The sequence below is a fragment of the Syzygium oleosum genome, unplaced genomic scaffold, assembly GCF_021117445.2.
Source record: "Syzygium oleosum isolate NSW1041296 unplaced genomic scaffold, Sole_v2.1 Sole_v2.35, whole genome shotgun sequence".
NCBI lineage: Eukaryota > Viridiplantae > Streptophyta > Magnoliopsida > Myrtales > Myrtaceae > Syzygium > Syzygium oleosum.
The window spans coordinates 2,117,871-2,145,074 of record NW_026607519.1 but is presented as its reverse complement, the minus strand read 5'-3'; the positions used below and the strand labels follow the sequence as shown (position 1 = coordinate 2,145,074).

General features: G+C 41.0%; 3 protein-coding genes across 6 annotated transcripts; 1 reads left to right on the top strand and 2 right to left on the bottom strand.

Moving 5' to 3' along the window:
* Window positions 1–3,050: 3,050 nt before the first annotated feature.
* LOC115676801 (ras-related protein Rab11A) lies at window positions 3,051–5,414 on the top strand. Its single transcript, XM_030599811.2, has 2 exons — window positions 3,051–3,324; window positions 4,753–5,414. Exons 1-2 carry the CDS (start codon window positions 3,092–3,094, stop codon window positions 5,195–5,197), a joined length of 678 nt encoding a protein of 225 aa, XP_030455671.1. The 5' UTR covers window positions 3,051–3,091; the 3' UTR covers window positions 5,198–5,414.
* A 924-nt stretch (window positions 5,415–6,338) lies between these two features.
* On the bottom strand, window positions 6,339–17,227 carry LOC115676798 (uncharacterized). 3 transcript variants are annotated; one of them, XR_008814897.1, is made up of 16 exons: window positions 16,862–17,227; window positions 16,677–16,765; window positions 16,044–16,110; window positions 15,826–15,941; window positions 14,361–14,427; window positions 14,169–14,217; window positions 13,261–13,346; window positions 12,849–13,114; window positions 12,709–12,764; window positions 12,159–12,244; window positions 10,947–11,039; window positions 9,842–10,136; window positions 9,100–9,611; window positions 7,443–7,677; window positions 7,068–7,362; window positions 6,339–6,813 (listed from the first exon to the last, which is right to left on the bottom strand). XR_008814897.1 is itself a non-coding variant. In XM_030599802.2 (15 exons), the coding sequence occupies exons 1-15, from the start codon at window positions 17,180–17,182 to the stop codon at window positions 7,136–7,138; spliced, it is 2,565 nt and encodes an 854-aa protein (XP_030455662.2). In that variant the 5' UTR covers window positions 17,183–17,227; the 3' UTR covers window positions 6,931–7,135. The 3 variants fall into 3 exon arrangements, 2 of the variants coding, with proteins under 2 accessions (XP_030455662.2, XP_056161160.1); XM_030599802.2 differs by lacking the exon at window positions 6,339–6,813 and having other exon boundaries at window positions 6,931–7,362; XM_056305185.1 differs by lacking the exon at window positions 6,339–6,813 and having other exon boundaries at window positions 6,931–7,362; window positions 16,872–16,992.
* A 2,042-nt stretch (window positions 17,228–19,269) lies between these two features.
* LOC115676802 (40S ribosomal protein S6-like) lies at window positions 19,270–26,950 on the bottom strand. 2 transcript variants are annotated; one of them, XM_056305230.1, is made up of 6 exons: window positions 26,930–26,950; window positions 26,769–26,833; window positions 20,490–20,547; window positions 20,292–20,400; window positions 19,857–20,129; window positions 19,270–19,715 (listed from the first exon to the last, which is right to left on the bottom strand). In XM_056305230.1, exons 1-6 carry the CDS (start codon window positions 26,933–26,935, stop codon window positions 19,477–19,479), a joined length of 750 nt encoding a protein of 249 aa, XP_056161205.1. In that variant the 5' UTR covers window positions 26,936–26,950; the 3' UTR covers window positions 19,270–19,476. The 2 variants fall into 2 exon arrangements, with proteins under 2 accessions (XP_056161205.1, XP_056161204.1); XM_056305229.1 differs by lacking the exons at window positions 26,769–26,833; window positions 26,930–26,950 and adding exons at window positions 21,872–21,936; window positions 22,043–22,145.
* Between the last annotated feature and the right edge of the window lie 254 nt (window positions 26,951–27,204).

The window sequence follows — 27,204 nt, the reverse complement described above, 5'->3', positions numbered from 1 at the left end:
TAGCCGGTCGCCGACCGCCGGTAGCCAGCTACCGACCAAAGACAAGGGCCGGCGAGGGCGTCGCGACCCTCGCCGGTGGCCAGCGAGGGCCACCCTTGCCTGATCTAGCGTGGGCGACCCTCGCCCAGGCCGCCAAGGGTAGCTCTCGCCCTTGCCGCTAGCCGCCCTCGCCGCTAGCCACCCTCGCCGGATCTGGCAAAGGCAGCACTCACCTAAGCCACGAGCCACCCTCGCCTGTGGCCAGCGAGGGCCGCAACACCCTCACCGGCTTGGCCTGTGGCCGGTCGCCAGCACCGGCAACCTGGCCATGGCCAAGGAAGGGGAAGAAGAAGAAATAAAAAGAAAGAAATATTAAAAAATTCAAAATATTATTAAATATTATTATTAAAAAGAAATTTTGTGCAATTACCAAATGCATTTCTATTCTTTTTCTATTCCAAAAATATAAATTTTGGGCAGTTACCAAACACTTTGAAATGCTTAGAAATTATTCTTGAGTACTGAATCAAAAAGAATCATTTCTGAATAGAAATTATTTTCGGGAATAGAATGGTTGCCATACGCATTCTTGTTAATTAGAAGGGTCATCTTCATCCTATTCTTTTGGGTTTGCGGTCCCAGATTCCAAGTCGTTCACTTGCCTGTCAACTCTTTTCCTCTAGGCAATCAGACCCAATGAACACAGACAATAAAATAACATCTCAAGCAAGCTCATCCACTTAGCCTAGAAATAAACAAAAAGATGCAAAGGATAAAAAGAAGAATCGCACAACAACTTTGCGACAATGGACCCAATCATGCATCAGTAAGAATCGAGGATGGACCCTCACTCGCCTCCGCCACAATATCCCTCGCAGATATCGCCGATGTCGCCGGAACCCCAAATTTCAGCGCCGCCACCGGTATATCCAGCCTCGTAAGCCTCTTCCACTTCAGAATCATTGGCGACATACCCGAACCCGAAATCGGGACCAAATTAAGATTACAAGACGAAGAAGAGTTCGAGAGGCCAGTCGGCGGTTTCTGGAGCCGGAGCCGGAAAAGCGACGAGGACGAAGGCGAAGAAGGAGGAGGGGAGAGCTTGAGGTGAGTGAGGGATTGAGAAAGGGCCTCGCGGGAGGCAGAGAGAATGGAAGCCTTTGCTGTAGAAGAGAGATATCAAAACGCATAGGATTTCATCGAGTTTTGTTACGTAGAAGAGAGAGAGAAAGCAAGCAATCAATGTCGTCATATATTGTTGTTTGTGCTCAAGCCTTTCCGTAGAATACGAGAGAGAAAAGAGAGCATATATCGACGTAACCTTTTGAGTGTAGCTGACTAGATTCACGCACATCACGTGACCGGATGACGTGATACCTTGAAACCACCAAATATTTTCTCAATAACACGACCCAAGCTAGATTTAGTCTAAGGTCGTGCGATCCCCGCCAAGCAAGGCAGAGGATCGCGTGACCCACGCCACCAATTGCTAGGGTCGCGCAACCTTCGACTTTTGTCTCAAGGAGGTCACATGACTCCCGCCGGCGACGCTAGGTCAGGGATCACCAACCCCAAGTCTGATTTGGCCTGGGTTGAGATCTTTCTTTTTATTCAAATTTTCAGTTTTCGAACAGAAAAAATTAATATATGTAACTTAGAGGCTCAATTATAATTTTTTTAAAAAAAAAGTTCAAGCACCTTAAATGGACAATTTTAAAAAGTTGAAGAACCTTTCATCTCTTTTTCTCTCTTTGACAAAATAAATACTGGTCTTACTTTTTTATTCTCTCTTAATTTTTGTGGAGCGAAATTTGAAACTTGTTAATTGAGCAAAGCAACCCCAAAGCCTTCCGACAATGTCGAAAACAGGAGACAGCTACAAATACCAATCAAGCAACATGCGCAGAATTTTCGTCGCACGCATCCCCATGCCACTACCCACCCCTTAAATCTCCTCTGTTAAAACACCAACCCCAACTCCCTCTGCTTTTTCGAACACCAATCCTAACTTTAAAAATATATATTAAATATTAAAAAAAAAAATCAATTTCGAAAAGAAAATATGGGCACCGAACAAATTTTCTATTTGAATTTTTGAAATTCTACCTTTTTTCCACGTGTCGCCGTCGCGCGCGACGGACTTTAACATACGAAATAGCGGGAGGCTACGATGTGCTCCCGGGCGCGAAAAGCTACTATGCATGCCTAATCGAAACTGATGTCGAGTCTACCTTTCCATTCCCACCTGGAGCCTCTAAGTTCCCTCCTTATCTTTTTTTTTTTTCCAGAAAGAGAAGGAATACGAAGAGAAATTATGAGGAGTTCCTTCCTTATCTTCTCTCGAGTCTTTTAAGATCCTGCTCGGGATCATCAAACGAAATTTTCTAACTTGAATTTTGAAATTCTACCCTTTTTTTCCCCACGTGTCGCCGTCGCACGCGACGGACTTAACATACGAAACGCTCCTCCGTGGAACGTCGAGAGCACGGATCTAATTTCCACGACGAGAGGACTCGCGATTTACAGCTACATATGCTGCGGTTTCATGTCGACCATCGCCATCGGAAAAAGAGAGGATGTATTATTATTATTAACAACGAGCGTTTTCACGAAAGAAAAACGCATTTTCATTTCCGATGTGCCAATTATATTCGACACGAGAATAACTCTACTTATAAACCGCAAATTTATTTATCGAAACGCTCATCGGTGTTCGTCTCCGTAAAACTCGAGTCAATTTTCGTCGGAAATCGGTCGATTAAATTCCCGTTGAATTGAAAAAACATGAATAAAAGGAAGAGGCAAATCCGCAGGCCCCGCAGTTATCGGGGGTCATTCGAGTCTAATCATCTTCAACATCTCACCAGAAAAAGCTGCTCTCCTTCTCTCTCCTCCTTTCGCTTCCCCCCCATCAAACATAAAACACAAGAACAGCAAGCAGTTCATCTCCCTCTCTGTCTACCCCTGTCTCTGTCTCTCTCTCTCTCTCTCTAGCCTCGGAGATCTCCACAGTGACAACAACTTAGAGAGAGAGAGAGAGAGTGTGTCTGTGAGTGCGTGTGACGTAGAGAGAGAAAGGAGGGCGAGCCCCGGAGTTTGTCGTCGGTCGTCAATGGCGAGCGGAGGAGGCTACGGGGATGCGAGCCAGAAGATCGACTACGTATTCAAGGTGGTCCTCATCGGCGACTCCGCCGTCGGCAAGTCCCAGATACTCTCCCGGTTCGCCCGGAACGAGTTCAGCCTCGACTCCAAGGCCACCATCGGCGTCGAGTTCCAGACCCGGACCCTCCTCATCCAGCACAAGAGCGTCAAGGCCCAGATCTGGGACACCGCCGGCCAAGAACGGTGATTCCTTCCCTTCCTTCCCCTCTTCTTCCCTTTTGTCGTCGGTGCTCTCGTGGGTTTGTTTCTAATTGCCGGATCTTGATTTGAATGAGATCTGAGAGGGAAATGCGCGTGGGCTTGGGCTTGTGAATCTTGTGGGTGATGGCTGATGATGGGTTCGGTTGGCTTTTTGCTGATGCACTTGTGGTTGAAGCTCGGGCAATAGTTGTGGCACTCGGGTTAGTCTGACGAGGGTCTCTAAGTATATGCTGTTGCTAAACGAGTGTTGTGGGATCTGAGTGTTTTTCCTCTTACATCTTAGTGTTTGAATAATTTCGCGAAGTGAAGCATAATCTACTGTTGTTCTTAGTTCGTGAGTGGATTCTTCCAACTAGCTTAACTGGTGGTGCAGTCATTCTGTTAGTTTGCAGACATGAATGCGAAGAAATGTTCGAAGTGGGAGAAGTAGGCATGAATGGTCTTGAAAGATACGTATCCATAGCGGCTTTGTTCGTGGGTGTAGATTCCTATGTTTTCTCTTTCAAGATCAGCAAGTAGTGGTAACTTTAACGAGTGGATGACAGGGGAGGCTGTTTGGACGAGTTTTCTCCATCCCCCACCCCATAGTAATAATTGTTCATTTTTGTCAAAGCTGCTTAAATGTCCATAGGTGTGTATGATGTCACTTTTCTGTAAAAAGACAGACATTGCATAGAGGTGGTGAATAACTGGAAAGGCGAACAAATACAGTAAATTTGATGTTGTATCTATTTGTGGCTGGAGTAGAGCACGGTCTAGTCGTCTTTTAATGTCATTTTTTATGGCAAAAGATGCTATTATGAAGTATTATATGCTAGCGCACATGGTAGGATTCAGGAATTTTGTGTGGGTTTCTTGGGTGCTTTGTTTTCTTGAATTAGTAAGTACTTGATAGGCCGGAAGTCAGAGCATAGATGAATTAGTTCCCCGTTTTACTGCTTGAGTCATCTTGAGATGCTGTTTCAATTAGCAAACTAAACATTTACTTCATATGTGATCCACATCTTCAGAAAAGAAGGATGCTTGATTGAGTATATGATGCTATTTTGACCATGACAGGTTGTGTATGCGTTACATATAAGACTCTCCTATCAATTTTTTTTTTTAACATATGCGAAAGGTATACAGATTACTAAATGTCAAGTTAGTCTCCTAACAAGGTTTTCAAGCTTCAAAATCACCCAAATGCATTCCCCAAGTATCAAGACTTGAAGACCGAATATAAATTAAAAATGGAACTTCTTTTTGTTGTAATCGTAATAGCCATTGGAACTGATGGGAAGACTCTCTTTTTCATTCAGTGCTCTGTTAGAGCTGGCACACAATAACTTCTTCGCATTGTTAATTGTGTGCACTAAAGCGATAATATTTTTCTGCTGATCACATTTTTCTTTTGCGGGTAATGAGCAGATACAGAGCTGTTACGAGTGCATATTATAGGGGTGCCGTGGGGGCAATGCTTGTTTATGACATAACCAGGAGGCAGAGCTTTGATCACATACCTCGCTGGTTGGACGAGCTGCGTAGCCATGCTGACAAGAACATCGTCATCATTCTGGTTGGTAACAAAACCGATCTTGAGAACCAGCGTGCAGTGCCCACTGAGGACGCCAAAGAATTTGCCCAGAAGGAAGGGCTCTTTTTCTTGGAGACCTCTGCATTGGATGCTACCAATGTCGAAAGCGCATTCTTGACTGTCTTGACCGAGATATTCAACATTGTCAACAAGAAGAGCCTAGTTGCTGGAGAGAGCCAAACTAATGGCAATCCTGCATCTTTGGCTGGCAAAAAGATCATCATCCCGGGTCCTGCCCAAGAAATCCCAGCCAAGAACAAAATGTGTTGTGGATCATGATGGTACTTCGATGTGATTTTCCTCTTATGCTCTAGCAATTTTTCCTCATATGTGTCATGTGTGCTTTATATTCGATGTATATCTACATATTAGAAGAGTGGTGGGGTTATACTGCTGATTGTAATAGTGTGTTTCGTGAGGTCACAGAGACAATAGACCTAACTGGGGTGCATATTCATTGAATGATTTTTGTCTTCAAAAGTGATATTTCATGCAAGCTCCCATTTTGGCCCTTTAGGGGACTTTGGACGTAGTAGTGGATTGTTGATGCATGCCGAGCACGGAATATCTTCTAGAGCAGCTTATTACCTGAGAAAGTTTGGGATGTTATTGACCTTCTCTCTTATTTGTGTTTAATTTTCTTCTTTTTTTTTAATTGAAGAGAGATTGGTGGTTTGGGATTAAGTTTGGGATTAACTAATCTATCGGACAAATTAAGAAGATCTCTATCTCACTCGTCGATTGTTTGGCATCTGGGAAGCTCAAGTTACAAGATTGACGGATTAATTACTTTTCCGACACAATATTGGGCAATCAGGTGGTTGTGATAAATCGAAATCATCATTTAAAATGCGGCGTGACAGTTTATAATGTATCGTTTTGGGCCAAAGAGTTAATCTCATTCTCAAATGTGTGGTGCAACCCACATTCAAAGGAAATGCAGGTGAGTTGTCAATTTGGATGTCACATCATCGTTCATCATTATACACAAAGGTGGATAGCTACGTCGTGCATGACAGACAAAGACATGTTTCTCATGCATTTAAAGGAAGTGTGGTACAGAGGCTATAGATTAGATCCTGTTCCAAGTTTCTCATAGACTGAGGCAATGTCACCGACGTTTCTCACCACCCCCTATTCCCAAATCACTACCAAAAACCTATGCACAAAATGTTTATTGATTGTTTTGGCCCCCAAAAAAGAGAAATTCCAATTGTCCATGTACCGTTTCGACATTTGCTCTCAAAACTCAAGGACACGAACATAGGGACCCAAGGAACTCGGAACGGAAAACTCATGAATTACCTTACAAGTCTCATAAACATGCCAAGTCCGGGTTTTTTTTGCCCATGCAAATGACTCTGACTCATAGCAATTTGCATATAGCTTGTGGATTTGAATAATTGAATTGAATATCTCCTTAAGTTCAACCAACTAGAACCAGGGTCTCATAACTCTTGAAAACAAAAGTTGGGCTTTTCTTCTTCTTTCGAGAATTTTGCCCATTCTGTGTATGTTACATGTTTTGCTTCAGTCCATATATTTAGCATGATAACATGTGTATCTTAAAAATCAAAACCTACGGTGTGTTTGTTTGTTTGTTTTGGCCTGCGAAACCTACCATGTGTTCATTTACTCTCTTTTCTAGAGTCTTCTCTTGTGGAAGGAAAGAAAGGTATTTCAAAAAAACTAGTTTAAAGTTTTGCCCTCTAGCATTCTTTCTAAAGCACCGTGTCCTGAAAATGGAATAATCACTTTCAATTTCCCGGCTCTGAAACCTGTAATACTAACGATTTGCCGAAGCAGTTGACATGAAATCCAACGGCCAAACCAACGCCCCTTCAATCTGTTTTTGTTTAACCCTTTTGCTTGCTTCCAGTAACAACAGGGCATGCCTATGAAAGTTGAAAAGGGAGTTAAAAAGATATTTCTTGCTATTGCCATCAGGAGCAGAGCATAGAGGCATCAGAAAAACAGAACAGATATGATGCGGCCGACTGATGAGACGTAAATTTTGAATGAAAGACGAGATTAGTTATGATTTGTCCTTTATAGGGAGGCAAATGATCAATAAATTGTATCCGAGTCAAAAGAATCATCGCCCAAGTGGCTAGAGAAGTAATATAAGAAAACACCAGGACTGACCGACCTTGTGTGATCAATAGGTAGGACAAAAATTAGCAGAACCAGAGTAGATGGTCCATGAGTTCAATTAAGTCAGCAGAGTAGATCTTTCTTTTCATTGTCTCCATCTGAATTTTCAGAAGGCTTGTTAACATGTAGAGGAGACTCCTTTCCGCTTCCTTCACACAGTCGAAGCCTTTGTAGTAGTTCCTGGCAGTCATTATCACTGGCCATCACATTCAAACTGACTTTACCCTTCCAGCATAAAATTGCTATCATGGATTCATCCACCCGAGTGTCACTGAATGGCAATTCACCATCTGCACAAAACGGAATGTTCAAATACTACATACGGACATTTCGAATACTAAAGCATGAACGGTGAATTGATTCTACTGACCTTTCTTCAGGACGACCACGCAGCAACCCAGCTCTAGCTTTGATGCCTTCTCCCCAAACTCAAAATTGACAAAATTTTCAAATTTCCTGCTCTTGTAGAGCAAAAGATGCCCAAAGTCTGTGGGCGAAGCATGCAGGATTTGTTTAGTGACGTGTGGGAGAATAATAGGCAATCCTTCAGAAGATATCCGGAATGGGCACGAGGCAGAAGGATCTTCTTTTGACTTCTTTCTCTCCTGTAGTTTAAAAGAAAAAATCAAATTGATGTTTCTGGAAATACAGGTACCTAGTTTTTCTTTTGTTTGTTGCCAAGCAGGTACCTTGATGTACAAGCACAGATTGAGAAGAGACTCAAACAACGGACCAATATTGCATGACACCAAGCACATATTCAAATCATATTGGAAGAAGAGACATCTGCTAACTCAACATCAACCACCAAACTAATAACTAAAAGGAAACAGAAAGGTTCCATCTGATCGAGGAAAAAATTCAGTTTTCATGTAGAAAAAAATCCAGTTTTCACGTCTGATTTCCTCGAACAGATTAGGTAAAAGTATTATGGACATACTTTTCGTAAATGAACATCATGGAAAGTGTAAAATGAAAATCAAGAACTTTTCTTAAATGAGTCTTCACTTTCTGTTTTCCTCCAAACATATTTGGTACCTGAATCATGGACATTCTATTCGAAAATGAAAATGATGAAATGTAAAACTTAAGAGTCAATAGATCTAAAATAATTCAATATCTATGTTAGCACATTCCGGTTGGAGAACTCAAAGAATGATGAAGTAGATTGTTCATGTGAATTGTTATCTTCTCAAGGACTACAAAAGCAATGAAAAAGCTTATCCCACTAAATTCTGATTTCCAATTTCTTAGCTCCACTGAGGTTGTCAACAAAATTATCCACACTAGAAGGGGCTAAAGTCGATAATTTTGTAGGAAGCCTCCTATCATCACTAAGCCAAGCAACTGGAGTTTATAGCGTGATAAACTCAATAGTTAGAAGCCATAGTTGAGATGAATTTTTCTCCAAAGAAAACATGAGGTCAACAACCCTCAAAAGCAGTTCCAGTTTGAACCAAAAGGGGAAAAGTTATGTGTGCCCACACATGTGAGAGAGAGAGAGAGAGAGGTAGGGAGAGCACAGGGCTTTTATGTGTAAGTTTGGTCTCACAGTCTGTATTGGGAGAGTAGACATGCACAGCACGAAGACGAAGTGGGATCATACAGATAACGAGAGGCTTGGTCATACATTTGGTCTCTTAAGATCATAATGAAAACATGGAAAACGGGTTTCAGATGCATGCCAATACAAAGCCAGTAAAAGTGAACCTTCCGTGCTTTTCCATTAAAAAGGTTTCGAAATTTCCAAGAAGCGTGTTCTCTACGTCATTTTCCATTTTCCAATGGCAATGAGAGAGAACAGAAACCCAGCCAGATACCACTTATTACTCAGTGGATGCATTGGATTAGATTTAGAACAGTCTTTAGAAGAAATAAGATGAGTTTTATCTGGAGTAGACCCCTCAAGGTGACCATTATGTGTCAAGCTGTAAAACCACCTGAAAGGACCTGCTTTCATTTCATGATATAAGCAAAAGCTGCAGACAGATTAAGCAATAGATAAAGAACATAAAGTAGATACTTACAAACATCTTCTGGCCTACATAGGCTATCTTTAGTTGCTGCCCAACTTGAAAATTCAATTCCAGAAGATCCTTGACTGACTTAGAAACATAGTAAATTCTCTTCACAAGGTCGGACTCAGCATTTCTTGTCACAAGGTGGCCACTCAATGGGAATGATTCGTCAATACCATAAAATGTCCTGATACTGTTGATAACAACTTCATCTTTTAAGAAAACAACCGGATCAACTCCATTCCACTTGCTTTGATTCTGGAACATTCTTTTATCTTCTGCTTTTTCTTGGTCAACAGGAGCCTTGATCTTCGGAGGGTGCTGCTCCGTGCAAGGATTGCAATGGCCAGACTTGAGAGCAGACTTATCAGGAAAATCAGTGAAATCAGTCTCCAAAACTGATTTCGAAAATACTTTAAGCTGCAAACTCTCTTGAAGGACCTGATCTGGAAATTTTTTTAGCTGCCCAGTGTTTTCAGTGAATAGTGTGCCTTGTGAACTTGTTGATTCTACATGTATGGCTGCAGAAAACAAGCGAGCTCAAAAGGTTAATCAAAGAAACACTAATTTTTTCTTAAGATCAACGAACAGATCAGCTAACAAGGGTAGGCTATCAGCTTTGAAAGCCCGTTTAAGATGTCTGAATGGCCTCAAAAACTTAGAGAGGCAACTATTATATGATGCTAAAATCAAGGACTTAAGTTTTAGCTATTCCTAAAATTAATAGCTTTCTTTAATATAGTACAATTACCTGGTGAGGCAGCAAGTTTTCGGAAGACAGCAATGAAGAAGGCACCACCATTCTGATCATGAGGCATTATTCTCATACAGCGTTCCAAAGGAAAATCAGAAATTTCATTATCAGCGGTGAGGCAATTCTCCACCTTCCGAAACCCATTTTTAGAATTTTTAATGTTGCTAAACTCTCGTTCAATTGCCTCATCCATATGTGTTCTACCAGAAGGAAACATACTGGAAGCAACTCCACCCCTGCGAGCTTCAGGAACATCTAGGAAGGAATAAAACCAAGAGAACTTGTCACGTACCTGCAATCCAAAGCAAAATATATGAAAATCTACGGAAGCGAAAAACTTGTTACGTACCTGCACTACCACAATAACTTTAAATGTTTGGCTAAATGGACATTATCAGATTTCAAAGCCTAAAACTACACTAAGATTGCCTAGTGCATTAACTAGTTCACAAGATTTCTTTTAGTCAAGTGAGACAAAGATTAGAGTGAAAAATTCAACAATGCATAAATAAGCTTTCCTCTGCACTTCATCCAAGTTAAAGATCACGTCAACTCAAAGTAAAGAGCCTTCCTTCTTAAAGGTTTCTGTTAGTCAACACTTTTCAAAATAATCTCTCTTCTGTTGATCGACTCAATTATAAATTCCAGCTAGGTTCCAACAACCTGGAAAAAATAGAGGATTGTGGCACGAACTACTCCAATATTAACAGCAATTTCATGCAGTGAAACTCGACCAAATAAGCTTCTTCTGCTAAGAAGATTGTAAGCAGGCAATTATCCTCTCTTTATGCTTAATTGGATGCAATATACATCCTGTTAACAACATAAACATTCTCCATTAACAGCCGATGATGAATGTACATTCAATATCTGTGCCACATATTCATAAATTATGAGAATGGCAAATTTGCGCAATCATCAGCCGTCAAAAGATCTGAACTATCTTATCTACTGATCCCCTTGAATGTGAAAATTCAAGCTTGTATGGCATGTTCAACATTTACAAACCACCAGAGATCTTTTGAGACAAAGTGATGCAGTCAAAATGCAGATTCTACAACTATAGCACACAAACAAATAAAGTCTGATTGCAACACCTAACCTTCCATTTTCGAAGGCCAGGGCGGCGAACAAGCTGGGGGAGCTCACTGGAAACATCAGCAAGTTCAACTGAGTCTCCACACCTTCTTAATATCTTCAACATAGGAGATGAAAATAAGATCACACCTTGTGGAAAGAAAAGTGGTTACACAAATACCAGCAACATGAAAGACAATTGGTTACATGCTCATTGATCAAAAGACACAACCCATATAAGCAGAGCACGAGAAATAAAGAAGGCATAAAAGCACATGTTGCGCATAGCACAATCAGGGATAGAATAATTTAATGACGCCCAAGAGCTAGAAACACTCCTTTGTCTATAAGCAGGGAAGCAACCCTTCCTCTTAGGGTCAGGTCAAATAGGAAGATGATGGATCGTCTATAAAAATAGTCAAGCTGGATCCCGCATTATAAGGAAGCATCTCTACCACGTTACAGCTCCCCATATAAAAACTGGAAGCTAGGACATGCAAGGAACCTTCCCATAGTAGGAAAACTCATGCTTCATAAGGAAGTATGCTGGGTAGCTAAACTTCAAAGTTGGGCAATGTTAGTCAATAACAACGACACCTGAAAATTACTTTCTTATGCTGCTGTACAATTTATATCCATCCTTAACTTAGTTAAACTTGCAATTAGGGCATCTATTATGGCTTCCTGACTGCTCACACACTTTGCTCAAGCATAAAGTCAGATTTCAAGTTTCTCAGTAGAAGTTGCTACTATCACGGGCAGTATAAAGCCCCTTATACACATGGACTCTTAGCTTAAATCCACTAAGTCACTGTTTCCAAGCTCATTTATGGCCATGAGATAATATGTATAATCTTTCACGTAGAATACCATATTTTTCTGGGAAAGCCATGACAAATACTTAGACAAGCAACCCTCCTAGCCAATTGCACTTTAAGATGGATTAACCCAACCTTATCAGCCACTGAAGAGGTTTCGGTCAAGTAATTTAGTTGAAATAATATAATTTGAGTCCAAGTACACCCAAAGTGTTTCCCTGAATCGTAGTTGAAGACCTACTTGAGAGAAAGTTCTACATAACTATTACCACAGCTGATCATTATAAGACAATAAAACCAGCCACTTGAAAATCGAAATGGTAATTCCAAAAACAGAATAATGGCTAAATATTAAGGATGTCATCGAGAAAGATTTTTGGTTTTAAGAATTGGGCTCTTTCCCATAAGTGAGACGCTACCTCTGCAACCACTGCCTCGTTCTCAACCGGATTCATGGAGCAGGTTGAGTAGACCATACGGCCACCAACTTTAAGTAATGATATTCCTGGCACAACCAATATGAGTAAACATGACAGGATTGGGCATCTACGAGGACAAAATAATTATAAAATCCAGGGAACTTCTCAAAGAAGGAACGTGTCAGTAAAGAAACAAGACCATAAAAACCAGAATAATGACCCGGTATTATAAAAGATATATATAATGTTTTGCTCTAGAAATAAGCAGATCCAACGCCATTTACAAAAGATAACCTTGCATAGACCTTTCACTAATTAATTCAATGGGAATTTCAACTTCTGGACGAAAAATTTAACAGATGCCTACATGAGAAACAGAAAGTTCTCTGGAGATGAATGACAGTGAAAGAATCTAACAGAAACCTCAAAGAGGAAAAAAGATCTCAGGATTGCTAACCACATTGAAACAACAATATAAAATACCATTAACTAAGAAGAGAAACAGAAGGAAAGAATGGCGTTAAAGTATCAAGTTTCCTATAGCATGTACCTCGCATGACTATCTGCACTTGTAGGCCATGAAGTCCATTGGCAATTCCTGCCTTCCTACAGGACCACAGAAAGGATTTTAACAAGCTGTAAGAAACTAGGGGACAGAACGTTAATGAACCTGAAGCCCCAGATAAGTACCATCTCCACCAAATATTTGGAGCTTTCCTAAGAGTACCATCTCCACTGCATGGCACATCACATAGCACACGATCAAATAAAATTTGACTGATTTCCCGATCTGATAGGCTACCCTTTTCAGAAGCATTAGAATGACTTGTGCTTGTAAGGCAGCCTGGGAAATTTTGAGCTTCATGGTTTGTGACCATTAAGTTGGCAGTGCACATTCTTTTCATTTTGTGAATGAGAACATCAGATCTTTTGAAACCAACATCATTTGCCACAATCTAACAAAAAGAACACAGACAACATTGAAATCAAGTCTAAGTTTTTTAAGCTATCAGCATGCAGTTCATCACAGATGAGAACAGAAATTACTGCAGACTACCAGGTTCTATGAGAGTGTAAGACACCATGTTGTAAGGAAGCCTACCAGCCCCTCAGGTAGCAATCTTGAGTTGGTGGACTGATTCATAATTTCAAGCATTTGGTAAGTTTTTGAGCCAGGCGCAGCACACACTGCATAGAATTAAAAGAAGTTATCAGAAAGAGCTCAGGTTTGGCACATTATCAAAATGCTTGAGAATAATTTTTATTCCTTAAAATATTTTCTTTTGGGGGTACTGAAGTACATTTTGCTTTTAACATTTCATCTTTGTGCTTTACATATGCTTGCTCTCGTACAGAAGAAAATACTTTGATTTCCCTTTCAAAACCTCCTATTCAGGAAGAATGTTTAGGGACCCTATAGAAGCTCTTTCAACACTCCTAGTATATTTAAAAATGCTTCCTCCTATAACCATTCAAAAAGAAAGCGGTACAAGATTTAAAAATGAAGAATCTATAAACTAGTGAAGGAATGACAAAGTAACAATAAACAATATAACATGACAAACAATTTACATGGGTAAACAACAAAAGCATAGAAAGTACTAGATTTTGTCTTAGGCTCTCTCAGGGGTGTAACAAGAAGGGAGGAAGTGGGCGATGCAATTTGAATTCACAATGAGGTTTAAAAAGTTCTTCAATCTTCAAGTGTGAGACGCTGCATAGATGTATTGCTTATTGATCTTTATATATTAATTGCTATCAATTAACAAGGTTATCAGTTTGGTTAGGTTTTATTGGATTTGCAAAACAGCAAGAGCCAAATGAACACCCTGGTCAAATTATTCTCCACCCCAAACCAAACAAACCCAAATTATCAATCGAGTTCAGTGCAGTCTGATTGGGCTTTATGGTTTTCGGTTTTCTTTTTTCAACACCTATCTCAATATTCAGAGGAAAAGTCAGCGGGATGGAGGGAGTATGAAATCTATCCATGCATTGTAGATCGCTCACTGTCAAGTACGAAATGCTCTGGAGATATATCCAGTAAAAGAGGAGGTACCTGCAGAAAAAAGAGACCATGAACCAGAAGTGAATGCAAAACTTTACAGTAGAATATCCCAACAAAAGCAAGCAAAAAGAAAACAAGAAAGGCTAAGAACAATAACAAGACCAACTAAAACTGGAAGGCTTCTGAAAAGTTACCATGCTGACTGCCTCCTGTCGAGTGATGTTTCCAATTTTGTTTTCTAGCTTTAAAAACTCATGAAACCTGAAATTTGTCAGAGAGAAGTGCAAATGGCCTTACTCGCAATATAATGAGTCCATTCATAATATGGAGATAAGTAACTGAACTTGTAATATCATGACAGATGCAGGTGACAATTCCAGATTGAGTAATTTAGCTAGAGAAAGAGAACATAATATGTTTCTGTGACGGAAAAGATTTGAACGAAAGTAGAGCAGGACGAATGCAAAGTTGAATATACAACATAAATTTTAATATCCAAGGTCAAGACTTTTAACTCAAGAAGGCCGAAAACAGAAACATTACATGCAAATTCAATAAAAAGGAGGTTGGAATGGACGAGCATGAGTTTTGGAGACTAAGAAAACACCGAATTCCACACAATCTGGTGTCTTTTCTTCCTTCTAAAGAAAGATGCCGAGATAGGTGAATGGATCATCCACAGAGCATAAGCACGACGTGTGCAATACAGAGATTGATCACAAGAAGGTAAACTTAAAAGACTAGACTAACAAAGTTTTTGGCAGCAGTTCTAAAGTCACAGCGCCCTAAGATCCACAGTGCAATAGAAGCCACAGCACTCCACAAACGGCTTATAGGAAGCACCTCATCAGTGCTTTTGGAGCAGTGGCTTTTATGGCTTTCGAAACTTTATTCATATATTGACAAAAATATTAAATCTCTCACTTAAATAATTTAAATTAGAACGCCCATGAACATATGCCAGAAAGCACATTTAACAACCACAGTTAGAGCACCTCGCAACACAAGATAGCTACTGTACCAAAGCAATTAGCTAGAAGCTAACAAGCTCTAGAAACCTGCACCGGCAAAGATCTGATTTTGTTGTTTCTCAAGTCAAAAGGAAGGCCTAAAAATTGGTAGATTGACTATTTCATTTAGAAAGATTTACCACTAAAAAGAGGACCACTATCACAAGACGATAATATCTAAAATTAAGAGGTCTTTTTTAATGCACATACTTAAGAGAAAACCATGAATTTCTACTTCTTGCGCTGCTGCAATTTGGATTCATTTTCACCAGGCGGCACTTTACCAGTGAAATGTCAAGACCGATATATAAAAATAGGTTCCAAAATTCCAATGAGCTCCATCAGCAGAGAAAAGTAAACCTAACATTTTAAAACTCCTGGACAGGCATCAAAGATGGAAAGTCTGCTAAACTAAACTAAACATTTAGGAAATTCCCAGGATCACTAAGATTTACACTAATTTAAAGTAAATCATGAATAGGGAACATGCACCAAGAATCTCCACTATCAATTATCTGACTATGAGAAAATGGTCGGCACATGCTCCGCCATGTCAATTCCTGGGTGAGTGTATAATTTATTGCCTCAGACACATTCATTTCTACTTATTTCAATTCCCGCTCCTAATTAATTCAGTATAACAGATTACCTTTCAAGATTTGGGTTCTTCCTCAATTGCTTTCGACAAAAATTTGATTGCCATGCTAGATTGTCAGAATACCAAGGCAATGGTCTGACAGCCTCTACTTCATTTCCATCAATGAACTGGAAGAGAAAAAATGGAAAAAGGTAAGTAGAAAATAAAAGGAAAAAGGCCCAAATAGTCGAAAGGGTGGCAAAACATTTTCGCGGGTGAACGCAGCTTACCTCTGCTTGAAGATTATTTGAGAATTCACTCTCCAACTGAGACCGGATATTGAAACAGAATCGGCTACTGCAAAAGAAAACAGGCTGATAAAAAATGGATAATGAATCTCACTGCAAAGAATTTACAGTGTCACATTGACATAAACGAAATCAGTTTGAACAAAAACAAGTGAAACAGAAAAATTGGAGAGATCATGCCTCAAAACAATGAAAAAAATTGGTTTTAACTGTTCAATTTGATCCCAAAGAACCAAAGGAATTGACAGCCGACAATGAAGCACTGAATAGCCAATTGCTATCAGACATCTCACTCCCTCTAATCACAACCCAATCAATCCATCTCGAACTTGAAATAGAGTTAATAAGACCCAGTCGTCACCGGTCTACCTAAACGCTTAAACTAATAGAGAAGGGAGTGGTCCAATATGCAAAGTACTATCCCAGTTAACCCAATGCATGGAGTGGCATAATTCCATAATTCCATAATCCCGAAATGTCAAAACTAGACCATATTACAAACTTATAACAAAAAAAAAGTTCCACAGTCCCTGTTGAAGCTACTGGCAGACAAAAAGCATGGCTAGATAGTTATAGTCATTTACATTGACAGGTGGGAGAGGATCAGACAATCACCAAGAATTGATTCTGAAGGTAGCCGGCAGCGGCTTCCGGAGATACTCCATGAAAGCATCCCACTCATCTGCTGAAACTACCCCTTGTTCCTAAAACCACACGAGCACGATGAGTCCACAACAACTAGTAAGTCTTGGAGATATCAACTTCATTCCAATTGAACAGAACAGAACAGAGAGACAAACTTTGTAGTACTCCTCGAAAGCGCGGTTCTGAAAGAAGGGAAGGTGCCAAGGAGGAGCATCGCCGTCGGTGTAGTCGTCACTTTCGTCGCCGGAGCCATCCAATGTCGGACGGGTCGAGACTCTCTCCCGCCCGCGCTCGAGCCGCGTCCTCCGGGGTCGTCCTCCGGGTCGTCTTCCTCCTCCGCGACCGCCCACCATCTCCGGCCTCCGTTGCTTGGGCGGCGTCGACGCCCCGTCGGTCGCGAGCTCGGTCGGAGAGTGGCAGTGAGGCACCGTGAGCGGCGGAGGTGGACGGAGGTTGAGGAAGGCGAGAGGTTGCATTGCGGGATGGGGCTCCGAGGCCTCTCCAAAGCGACCAAGATAGACGCCTGCAGCCCTACATGACCATATTTCTTTTGGTCCCGGCAAGTAATTACTTAGACAAGTTATAGAAATTCTTTTGGACAATAACAATAATGGGAAAATCCTATAATTTGTTTATACTTCACACTTTAGTCCTAAAAAAAATTTCTCATTCATTTAATCCCTAAAAATTCATTATTGTCCTTCAGAATAGTTAAAGGGGCGTCATATTATCGCCCCCTTTCAAGCCCTCGCCATCCCATCTCTCTCTTTGGTTTTTGCCGTTTTTCTCTTATTAAAAAGTATTAACTTTTTTTTTCTCATACAATGCCTTTTGTGTGTATAAATCATAAAAAAAAAAGATATCACAATCTAAGAAAATCTTTAGTGATTTTAAAGCACCGTATCAGTATCTGACGTGGCGTGCATCTGCTTAATAACATTCACACATATTTAGGCTCGTCCACAAGAGTAGACATGGCCACGGTTCGGAACCGGCCGGTTCTGGTTCGTGGCCAGTTCCAGCCCGGTTCGGAACCGGCCGGTAAAAATTGAAAAAATAAATTATGAAATAAAAAATAATGAATTATCAAATTATGAAATAATGAATTATTCAATATAAAATGTAATCAAAATGTACATTGTAATCAAATTTGGGGAAAAAAAGAGTTTTTCCACTTATCTGCAGTTTTTTTTTTTGGAACCGGGCCCGAAACCGGCGATTTCAGGTCGGTTCCGAACCACGGGCCGGTCCCGGGTTTGACCCGAGCAGATTCCGAGCCGAAACCGGGCCATGGCCATGTCTACACAAGGGTGTCTTCATCCTCAGCAACGCCCTCATCCATGGATCTGGATGACGACAGCTCGAGTAGTCGGCCATGGACAGTAGCTCATCCACATATCCAGTGACAACGACTCAAGATCCCGTTAACCATGGACTATGAGCTCAAAAGCAAAAACAAAAACAGAAACAAAGTAGAGGCTAGGGGTGTGTTTGGTAATCATTCTGTTCCCGAAAATAATTTCTGCTCAAAAATGATTTTTTTTATTCCATTCCCGGAAACAATTTCTAAGCATTTGAAGGCATTTGGTAACTGCCTAAAATTTCTATTTCTGGAATAGAAAAAGAACATAAATACATTAGGTAACTGCACAAAATTTCTTTTTATTAATAATATTTTGAATTTTTTAATATTTTTTTCCTTTTTTTTTTCCTTTTTTTTCTTCTTCTCCTTTCTTGGCCCATGGCCAAGCCGCCGGCGTCGGCGACTGGCCACAGGCCAAGGCCGGCGGGGCGTCACGGCCCTCACCAGCCACAGGCGAGGCCAACATCGCGGCCTGGGCGAGGGCCGCCCTCGCGGCCTAGGCAAGGGTCACCCTCGACCAGGCCGCGAGCCACCCTTGCTGAATCTGGCAAGGGTTCGGCGAGGGCGACCCTCACCCAGGCCGCGAGTGTCCAACCCTCGGCAAGATCCGATGAGGGAGGCTTGCGGCTTAGGCGAGGGCGGCTTGCGGCTTAGACGAGGGCAGCGCACACCCAGGCCATGAGAGTCCAACCCTCGCCCTCACCGGCCAGAAAAGAAGAAAATGAAAAAACAAATTTCTTTTTCATTTCTGATTCTTGTTCCCGTTCTTGAACCTGTTCCAAAACTAATTCTAAAAACAAATTTGTGCCTGGGAACAAAAAAATTACCAAACAAATTTCTGTTCTTTTTTTTTTCCCAGCAACAAAAGAATAAAATCAGACATTGTTTGGCCGGTTACCAATCAGGCCCTAAATCTGAAGGCACGACTCCAAATCCAAATCTAAACGGGCAACAGGCAGGCCGCCAAGACCACGAAGGGTTCGCACGCCAGATCTGGACCACCCGCATCACCGGCCAAGGTCAAGCAAGGCTTGCGTATAGCATATTATCAATTTTTATTTATCCAATTTCACATCAACGAGCATGTGTCAATCTATCAATGGATGCGAGCAAAATATGCACGCCACATCAGCAGCTTTGAAACCCATAAATATTGTCTCCACATTCCTATTGCCTAACCTAAATCACTCAACCCGCATGTGTGCCCAACTCAACTTTCTAAAAATAAAATTTCAAGTTCAAAGACTTAAGGAACAAGCAACAACCCAATGATAAAACGTCCCTGAATTCCAAGGCAGAGCGGCTAAAAGCTATATATAAAACAACTCCACATTGACAATCCCCCTGAATCCTCAACAGCCAAAATTTGCCTGAACTAAAATTGCTCATCAAAACAGTAAAAACAACCTAAACTGCAAGAGAAGGCTTTGAGGCAGCAGACAGCCTGGATCTCTTCTTAGCCAAGCTCTCGCTGCGGCGCTCGCGCTGCTCCTTCAACCTGGTAGCGAGAAGCTTCTGGTAATCAGCTGCCTCCGCCTTTGCCTTAGCGATTCTTTTCTTCTTGTCAGAAATTCTCGCGCGCTTCCTTTGTAATGTCAATGGCGTAACCAGCCTCTGAATCTTCGGAGCTTTACTGACCTTTTTCCCTGTCGAAAGACGAGAAAAGAGAGCAGAACGTGTTTATAAATCAACATAACATTAAAGAATCAAAGTCAAATCAGAATCGATGCCATTTAATAAGCCAACAGGAAAAGAAAATTAAGATGAATGATGATAGAAACCCTCACCAGATTTAGTAGTGAAGGTCCTGCGATATGTATTGACATATTTCCGGACGTCATCTTCATTCGACAGGTTAAACAGTTTCCGGATCTTTGATGCCCTCTTTGGACCTCTCATTCTTGGCTTCTCAGTGTCAGTCAAACCAGGCAGATCATTTTCTCCTTTTTTCACAATAACCAAGTTCAGAACAGAGAGGTCTTGACTGACGATGCATCCTCGAACAGACTTCCTTCTCCTCTCTCCATTCCGCCTGCCATATCCACGGAAGCAAGGAGTACCTGTCAGACAAATCAATTTTGTTTTTCAACCGACTTTTTTACGCAAGATGATCACCTAATCAAGATGTGCAACAAGTTTGCAATATACATAGCCGACATAACTTCAGCCTATAAAAGAATGGCCCAAGTCCTGTATATTTACACTTGCACAGACAAACGAACCTCGATGAAGCAATAGACGAACACGACCAGGAGTCAGCACTCCCTGCTTCATTGGAAAGCCTTGCTTGTCACAGCCTCCCATTATCTTAAACACGTAGCCCATGAATTCCTGCAATAGATAGAAGATAATCAATAACGTAACTGATCAAAAAAATGGCCAAAAGCTCCATACTCCATAGAACTATTGCAGACACATACCTCCCCCAGAGCATCTCCACTGACTTCTTGTGAGATCCTCTTGTCGAAGAAAGCCCGACTGCATGGAAAAGATTACAAAGAAGTCATTAGCACACATCACCTTTATTTTGCTACAGAGACAATTGGCCATCAACCTCTACAGATCATTATATTTCTGAAGAAAAGCAATAAGATAAGACTTAGGACTCAGGAGATCTATTAAACTAATACAGATCAATCCTTTACTATGAAATGGGAGTAATGCTGGTTTAGAATCCATACATCTAATGCCGCAGCACGGCCTATAAGAACATGGGTAGCCAGATAGAACCAAATTGTATCCAAAATGTAGGAAAAAAATTACCTTTCAGAGATAAACTAAATTAATATACATAGTCTACATGCTTTGACACATATATAAGAAATAAAACATTAGCTTTTCTTTAATGCTAACAAAATGGGTCAGATATATATATGCAAAAGGGTCAAATCTTATGCGCAGTGTACTCCTGAACAAGGCTAATCTTATGCGCAGTGAGGTTGATCTTGAACAAGGCTAAAACCTATTGTTGGAATTTTACTAAAAATCCAGGTTTTGCTAATTGTATCGCTAACTAGATTAGAAGAACACCAATTGGCTACCAAACCCATTGTAACATCACAAGCTACCTATGCTTCCACATTCGCAACATAATAGACAACTCAGAAATGTATCCATCATCAGCAACTTTCACTTTCTTTCCCTCGTTTAGAGTTTAAATCAACAATAAGCAACTTTCATAAGTTGAAATAACCCCCCAAAATAAACCCTATCGGTCATCCCACCCTACAATCTGACCCTAATATTCAACAATTAACATTTCAGTATTGGCAATTCAGGGAATTAGATCCTAGAGTTGTGATATGGTGTTCTGGCCAACAAGATACATCACCCAGGTCACCACAGAAAGATCGAGGGACCACGAAAAATGAGCACCCAAAGGAATAAAACTCAAATTTTAGGCTCCAGATACTAAAATGCAAAACAGAATTAAACGTTGAAGACCACGTGAGCGCTAATTCCACTCACGTGAATTGTGTAATCACTTTACGAGTATGTTCACTCGAATCAATAAGGCAAATTGAAAAGCAAACATTTACATCAGGCTCGACATCACATAAGCGAGAACAGCAATAGTTCCATCTATGAATATATAAAATACTAGCAGTAAACGCCCCAACCCAAGCAATTGAACAGGGGCCAATACCCACTTGACCAATTCAACAATACCCAAAACAAATCCAATCACAAAAATGGAAGAAAACAAGAAACGAACGAAGAGGTTCGAAGAATTCCGCATAAGAACAGCCACAACCCATCCAAAACACCCAACAACTTCAACCCAGAAAAGGGTTCAACTTACAGTTTCTGGTCATCGTCGATCTCGAGCTTCTTCTGGCAACCAGTGGTCGGGTTCGCTATGTTGAACTTCAAGATCACAGAGCGGGGGGAAAAAATGCATCAGGAAAATTGCAAGTCTCGAGCGAAAAGTAAGAACGAGAAGAGAGACGAGAGAGAGAGAGAGGGGGGGTACCTTCATGTTGATGGTTGAGAGGATCCGAAGAGGTTTCGCTAGAGCGAAGGACCGATCCGCACCGAGAAGAAGCCGCTGTTCACCGCCTGAGCAGCTAGGGTTTTCGTCTCTGCTTATATACAGTGTGTCTGGCGGTTGAATCTTTTTCTGGCTCCGTTAGTTTGGCTCGGAAGACATTTTCCTGAAAAATATTTTTCCGAAACATAATTTTCTGGTGTTCGGTGATCAATATAAAAAAATTTCGGAAAATATTTTTCGCCGGCGGCGGCGGCGGCCCGATGGCGACCGGCGGCGGCGGCCGGCGGCGACCGGCGGCGGCGGCCGACGATCTTTAGTGAAGAAGAAGAAGAAGCAGCTCCGGAAAATGATTTCCGCTTTTGAAGAAGCGGAAGTCATTTTCCATAGACTTAGGCTATTTTGTGAGGGGGGAAGGAAAATATTTTCCCACGGAAAACGTTTTCCGTCCCCCGAACACCGGAAAACCCGGAAAATATTTTCCGGGAGAATATTTTCCGCCAAACGAACGGAGCCAAGAAGTAGAATGACCTGTTTTTCCTTCTTCTTTTTTCTCTTCATTTTGGTGTTTGCAAAATTGTGTACCCCAAAAGATAAAAATAAAATATAAATAATATAAATATAAATATAAATAAAAAAAATAGACGCAGTTTCATTAAGTAACTCCATAATGCCAAAATGGGTTGGCTCTGCTGATAAGGTTTGATCTCTATGCACATCTCTAAATCCACTGTGAGACATTATAGGCTTGTGATATGCCCTGACCTTGGAATGAAGTAGCCTCTTCTCTTCCTAAATTTGTTCATCTTAATAGAAGTAACTCTACAATTGGATTTTTCTCGAAATACCCCCCCGAAGTAAATACCATATTCCAATGGACCTCCCAGCTCATCGCCAATGATAAACACCATTGCCGGCACATGTTACAGACGGGAATTATTCGAGGTAGAATAGGGCAAGGAGATGGCCAAGATGGTCGTGCATACTTTCGAGCTTCTAGAGGTCTAGGCTCTTTTTTTTTTTTGGATCTTCTAGAACATTCTCGGGTGTAGATGGTAGATTGAAAGATTGGATCTCCAACATCAGACAAGGGGGAAATCTAATGTTACAATTCGATGGGGTCATGTATATATAAGGCTCCTTCTGTCCTTCATTTGGAACACCCACCAATCCAACACGAGAAAAGCAATGGAGCATTCTCTTCCTAAGCATTATATTCACTCTCTACGATCCGAGGGAAGCTAAGCCAGTGAGAGAATAGTGACAATGGGAAGGCTAAGCCTAGATGACTCTTAGTAAAGGGTGAACGAGTCAAAAGGAGTCTAAGTGTCTCTCAAGTGTCAATCTATGACAGGTGGTATCAAAGAAAGTTATAAAGCGCGATTGAGAGAGTTTGTGGTGCATATAAACTAATTCTAGAATGTTGAAATCGGAGGTCACAATTATCTCTAGTATTTGAGATTGCTCAAGAGAAGGACTCTCGCGCAATTGACGAGGGAGGCTAAGCCCAGACAACTCTAGTAAGGGGTGAAACAATAATGGTAATCCTATAATTTGTGTTGATTTGACAATTTAGTCCTAAAATTTATTTTCTTGTTCATTTAATTCCTAAAAAATTTTATTGTCCTTCACGTTAGTCCTTTCTTTAGCTCCATTAACTTAAGTAAGACTGAAAAATCCGAGCTGATTATTTTTACTTCTCTTTTGGTCCATGTGGTCATAATGTAATAAACAGAGTTTGATAAAATCCAAAACGTGTCTTTTAACACAAACAATATCACTTTGTTCAATTATAATATTAAAAATTACATTGAAAATTTGGATGCGAAAACAACAAAAACAAAAAAAGAAAGAAAGAAGCAGGGTAGAGGCTTAGATTTGGAGATTCGAGATCAGGTGGGGCAATGGGCGAGCTACCAAGATGACGAAGGGTTGGCACGCGGTGGTCATCTTCGGGTTCGTCTTCCTCTGTGCATCGGACCATCTTCGCCTTCATCTTCCTCTGTTTTTCCCTTTTGTTTTTGAGCTCGTAGTCGTTGTGGCTCATCCGTGGCCGTTCGCCGGACTTGGAGGAAGTCGTCGTCGTTGTCCAGATCTGGAGGCACGATTCCAGATCAGGACCACCAGCATCACCGGCCAAGGACAAGCAAAGGTTCCTGTCTGTGGACGAGTTGCCTCGCCGGTCATGGACCAGTGGCGTCACCGACCAGATTTGGTCGGTCTCGCCTTCCCGCCACCGTCACGGCTGCCTCTAGATGCATCCTCAAACTCACTTCGCCTCTCCCCATTCCGCCTACCATATCCACGGAAGCAAGGAGTACCTGTCGGACAAATCAAATTTGTCCTTCAACAGACACTTCTATACAATCTGGTCTCCTATAACCAAGCTGTGCAACAAGTTTAAAATATACATAGCTGACATAACTTCAGCTTATATGCAAGAATTGCCCCGACTATGTACCCGTGCACTCGAAAAGTCGAACCTTACCTTGATGGAGCAAGAGACGAACACGACCAGGAGTCGGCACCCCCTGCTTCATAGGAAACCCTTGTTTGTCACAGCCTGCCATTTTCTTAAACACGTAGCCCATGAATTCCTGCCTCACATAGAGGATAATCAATAATGGAACTGATCAAAAAAATTGGCCAAAAGCTCCATAGAACTATTGCGGACACATACCTCACCCAGAGCATCTCCACTGACTTCTTGCGAGATCCTCTTGTCAAAAACCGCCCAACTGCATGGAAAAGATTATAAAGATGTCATTACTCCACATCCCTTTTCTTTAGCTATAGAGACAATTGGTCATTAACCGCTACAGATAATGATATTTCTGAAGAAAAACAATAAAATAAGACTTAAGATTTAGGAGATCCATTAACTTGTTATGATCCAATCCTTAAGTTTGAAATGCAAGTGATACTGGTTTCAATTCAATAAGATCTGGTGCCGCAGCATGGCCTCCACGAACATGGGTAGCCAGACAAAACCAAATTGTATCCCAAATGTTAAAAAAAAATTCTCAGTTAATTTCAGAGCTAAACTAAATTAACAAATATAGTCCGCCTGCTTTGGACATATTATCTAAGCGATAAAGAATTAGCTTTTCTTTAATACTAAAAGTTGGGTCAGATATTCATGCCAATAAAAGGTCAAATTTTTATGCGCAGTGTACTTCTTAAACAATGAGGTTGATCTAGATCAAGGCCAATATCTAGTGTTGGAATTTTACTAATAATCCAGGTTTTGCTAATTGTACTAGTAACTAGATTAAATGAACACCAACTGGCTACCAAACCCATTGCACCATCAAGAGGTACCAATGCTTCCACATTCGCAAGATAATAGACAACTCAGAAATGCATCATATCATCAGTAACTTTCTCCTTCTTTTCCTAGTTTAGAGTTTAAATCAACAATAAGCAACTTTTCTCACCTAATTTGGAATACCCCTAAAAAAACTCCCCATCGATTACCCCATCCCACAATCAGTCCATAAAATCCAACAATTCAACATTTTAATATTGGCAATTCAGGAAATTAGATCCTACGGTTGTGATAAGATGTTCTGGCCAGCAAGATACATCACTCTGGTCACCAAAAAAAGATAGAGGGGGACCACGAAAAATGAGCACCCAAAAGAATAAAAATCAAATTTTACGCTTCGGATACTTAGGGTGCGCATGACAACGATTCTGTGCCCGAAAACTGATTCTGCTCAAAAATGATTCTTTTTTATTCTGTGCCCAGGAACAATTTCTAAGCATTTGAAAGCATTTGGTAACTGCCCAAAATTTCTATTCTTAGAATAGAAAAAGAACAGAAATGCGTTTGGTAACTACACAAATTTTCTTTTTATTAATAATATTTTAAATAATATTTTGAATTTTTAAATATTTTTTTCTCTGTTTTTTTCCTCTTTTTTCTTTTTTTTTCTTTTTTTATATTCCTTTCCTTGGCCATGGCTGGTCACCGGCGCAGGCTAGGGCCGGCGAGGGCCTCGCGGCCCTCGCCGTCACCGGGGGCGGTGAGGGCCGGCCGCCGGTCGCCAGTCGCCGGCGGCGTGCCGGTGGCAGACCGGTAAGAAGATGAAGAACAAATAAAAAAGGATGAAGAAAACCAAGAAGAATCAGAAATGGAAAAATTGTTCCAGAATCAAGAAGTTACTTTTTTTTTGCTTCTTGATTCTGTTCCAAAACTGATTCTGGGAACAATTTTTTGCAAATTTGTGCTCGGGCACAAATATTTTAACAAACGGATTTCTGTTCTCAAACTGATTCTGGGAACAAAAGAACGGAAATTTTCACTATTTGGCAAGTTGCCAAACGCCCCCTTAAATGCAAAACCGAATTAATCGTCGAAGACCATGTGAGCGCTATTTCCATTCCTGTTAAATCGATATAGTAAGTAATTCCAACTGAAAAGGCAAACATTCATATCAGTCTCCACATCACATGAGCGAGAAGAGCAATAGTTCCCATCTATGAATACACAGAATACTAGCAGTAGACGCCCAAACACAAGGAACTGAACAGGGGCTAGTACCCACTTGACCAATTCAACATTACCCACAATAAATCCAATCGCAAAAATGGAAAAAAAAAAAAAAACAAGAACCGAACTAAGAGCTTCATAGAATCCCGTATAAGAACAGCCACAACCCATCCAAAACATCCAGGCAACTTCAACCCAGAAAAGGGTTCAACTTACCGTTTCTGGTCATCGTCGATCTCAATCTTCTTCTGGCAACCAGTGGTTGGATTCGCTGTGTTGAACTTCATGATTACAGAGAGGGAAACAAATGCATCAGGAAAACTGCAAATCTCGAGCGAAAGTAAAAACGGGAAGAGAGACGAGAGAGAGAGGGGTACCTTCATGTTGATCTTTGAGAGGATCTGAAGAGGTTTCGCTAGAGCGAAGGACCGATTCGCACCAAGAAGAAGCCGCTTTTCGACGCATGAGCAGAGTGGGGGCTTCCCAGACGGATTAAGGTTTTCGTTTCTTGCTTATGTACAAGGTGTCTGGCGGTTGAATCTTTTCTGGGTTGGGCATTACCTTTAGTCCAATATATAATATGGTACCTGAAATTTTAATTTGTTGAATGTCTTTCTTGAATTTTAGTCGTGTAACGTGATTTTTGAACTTC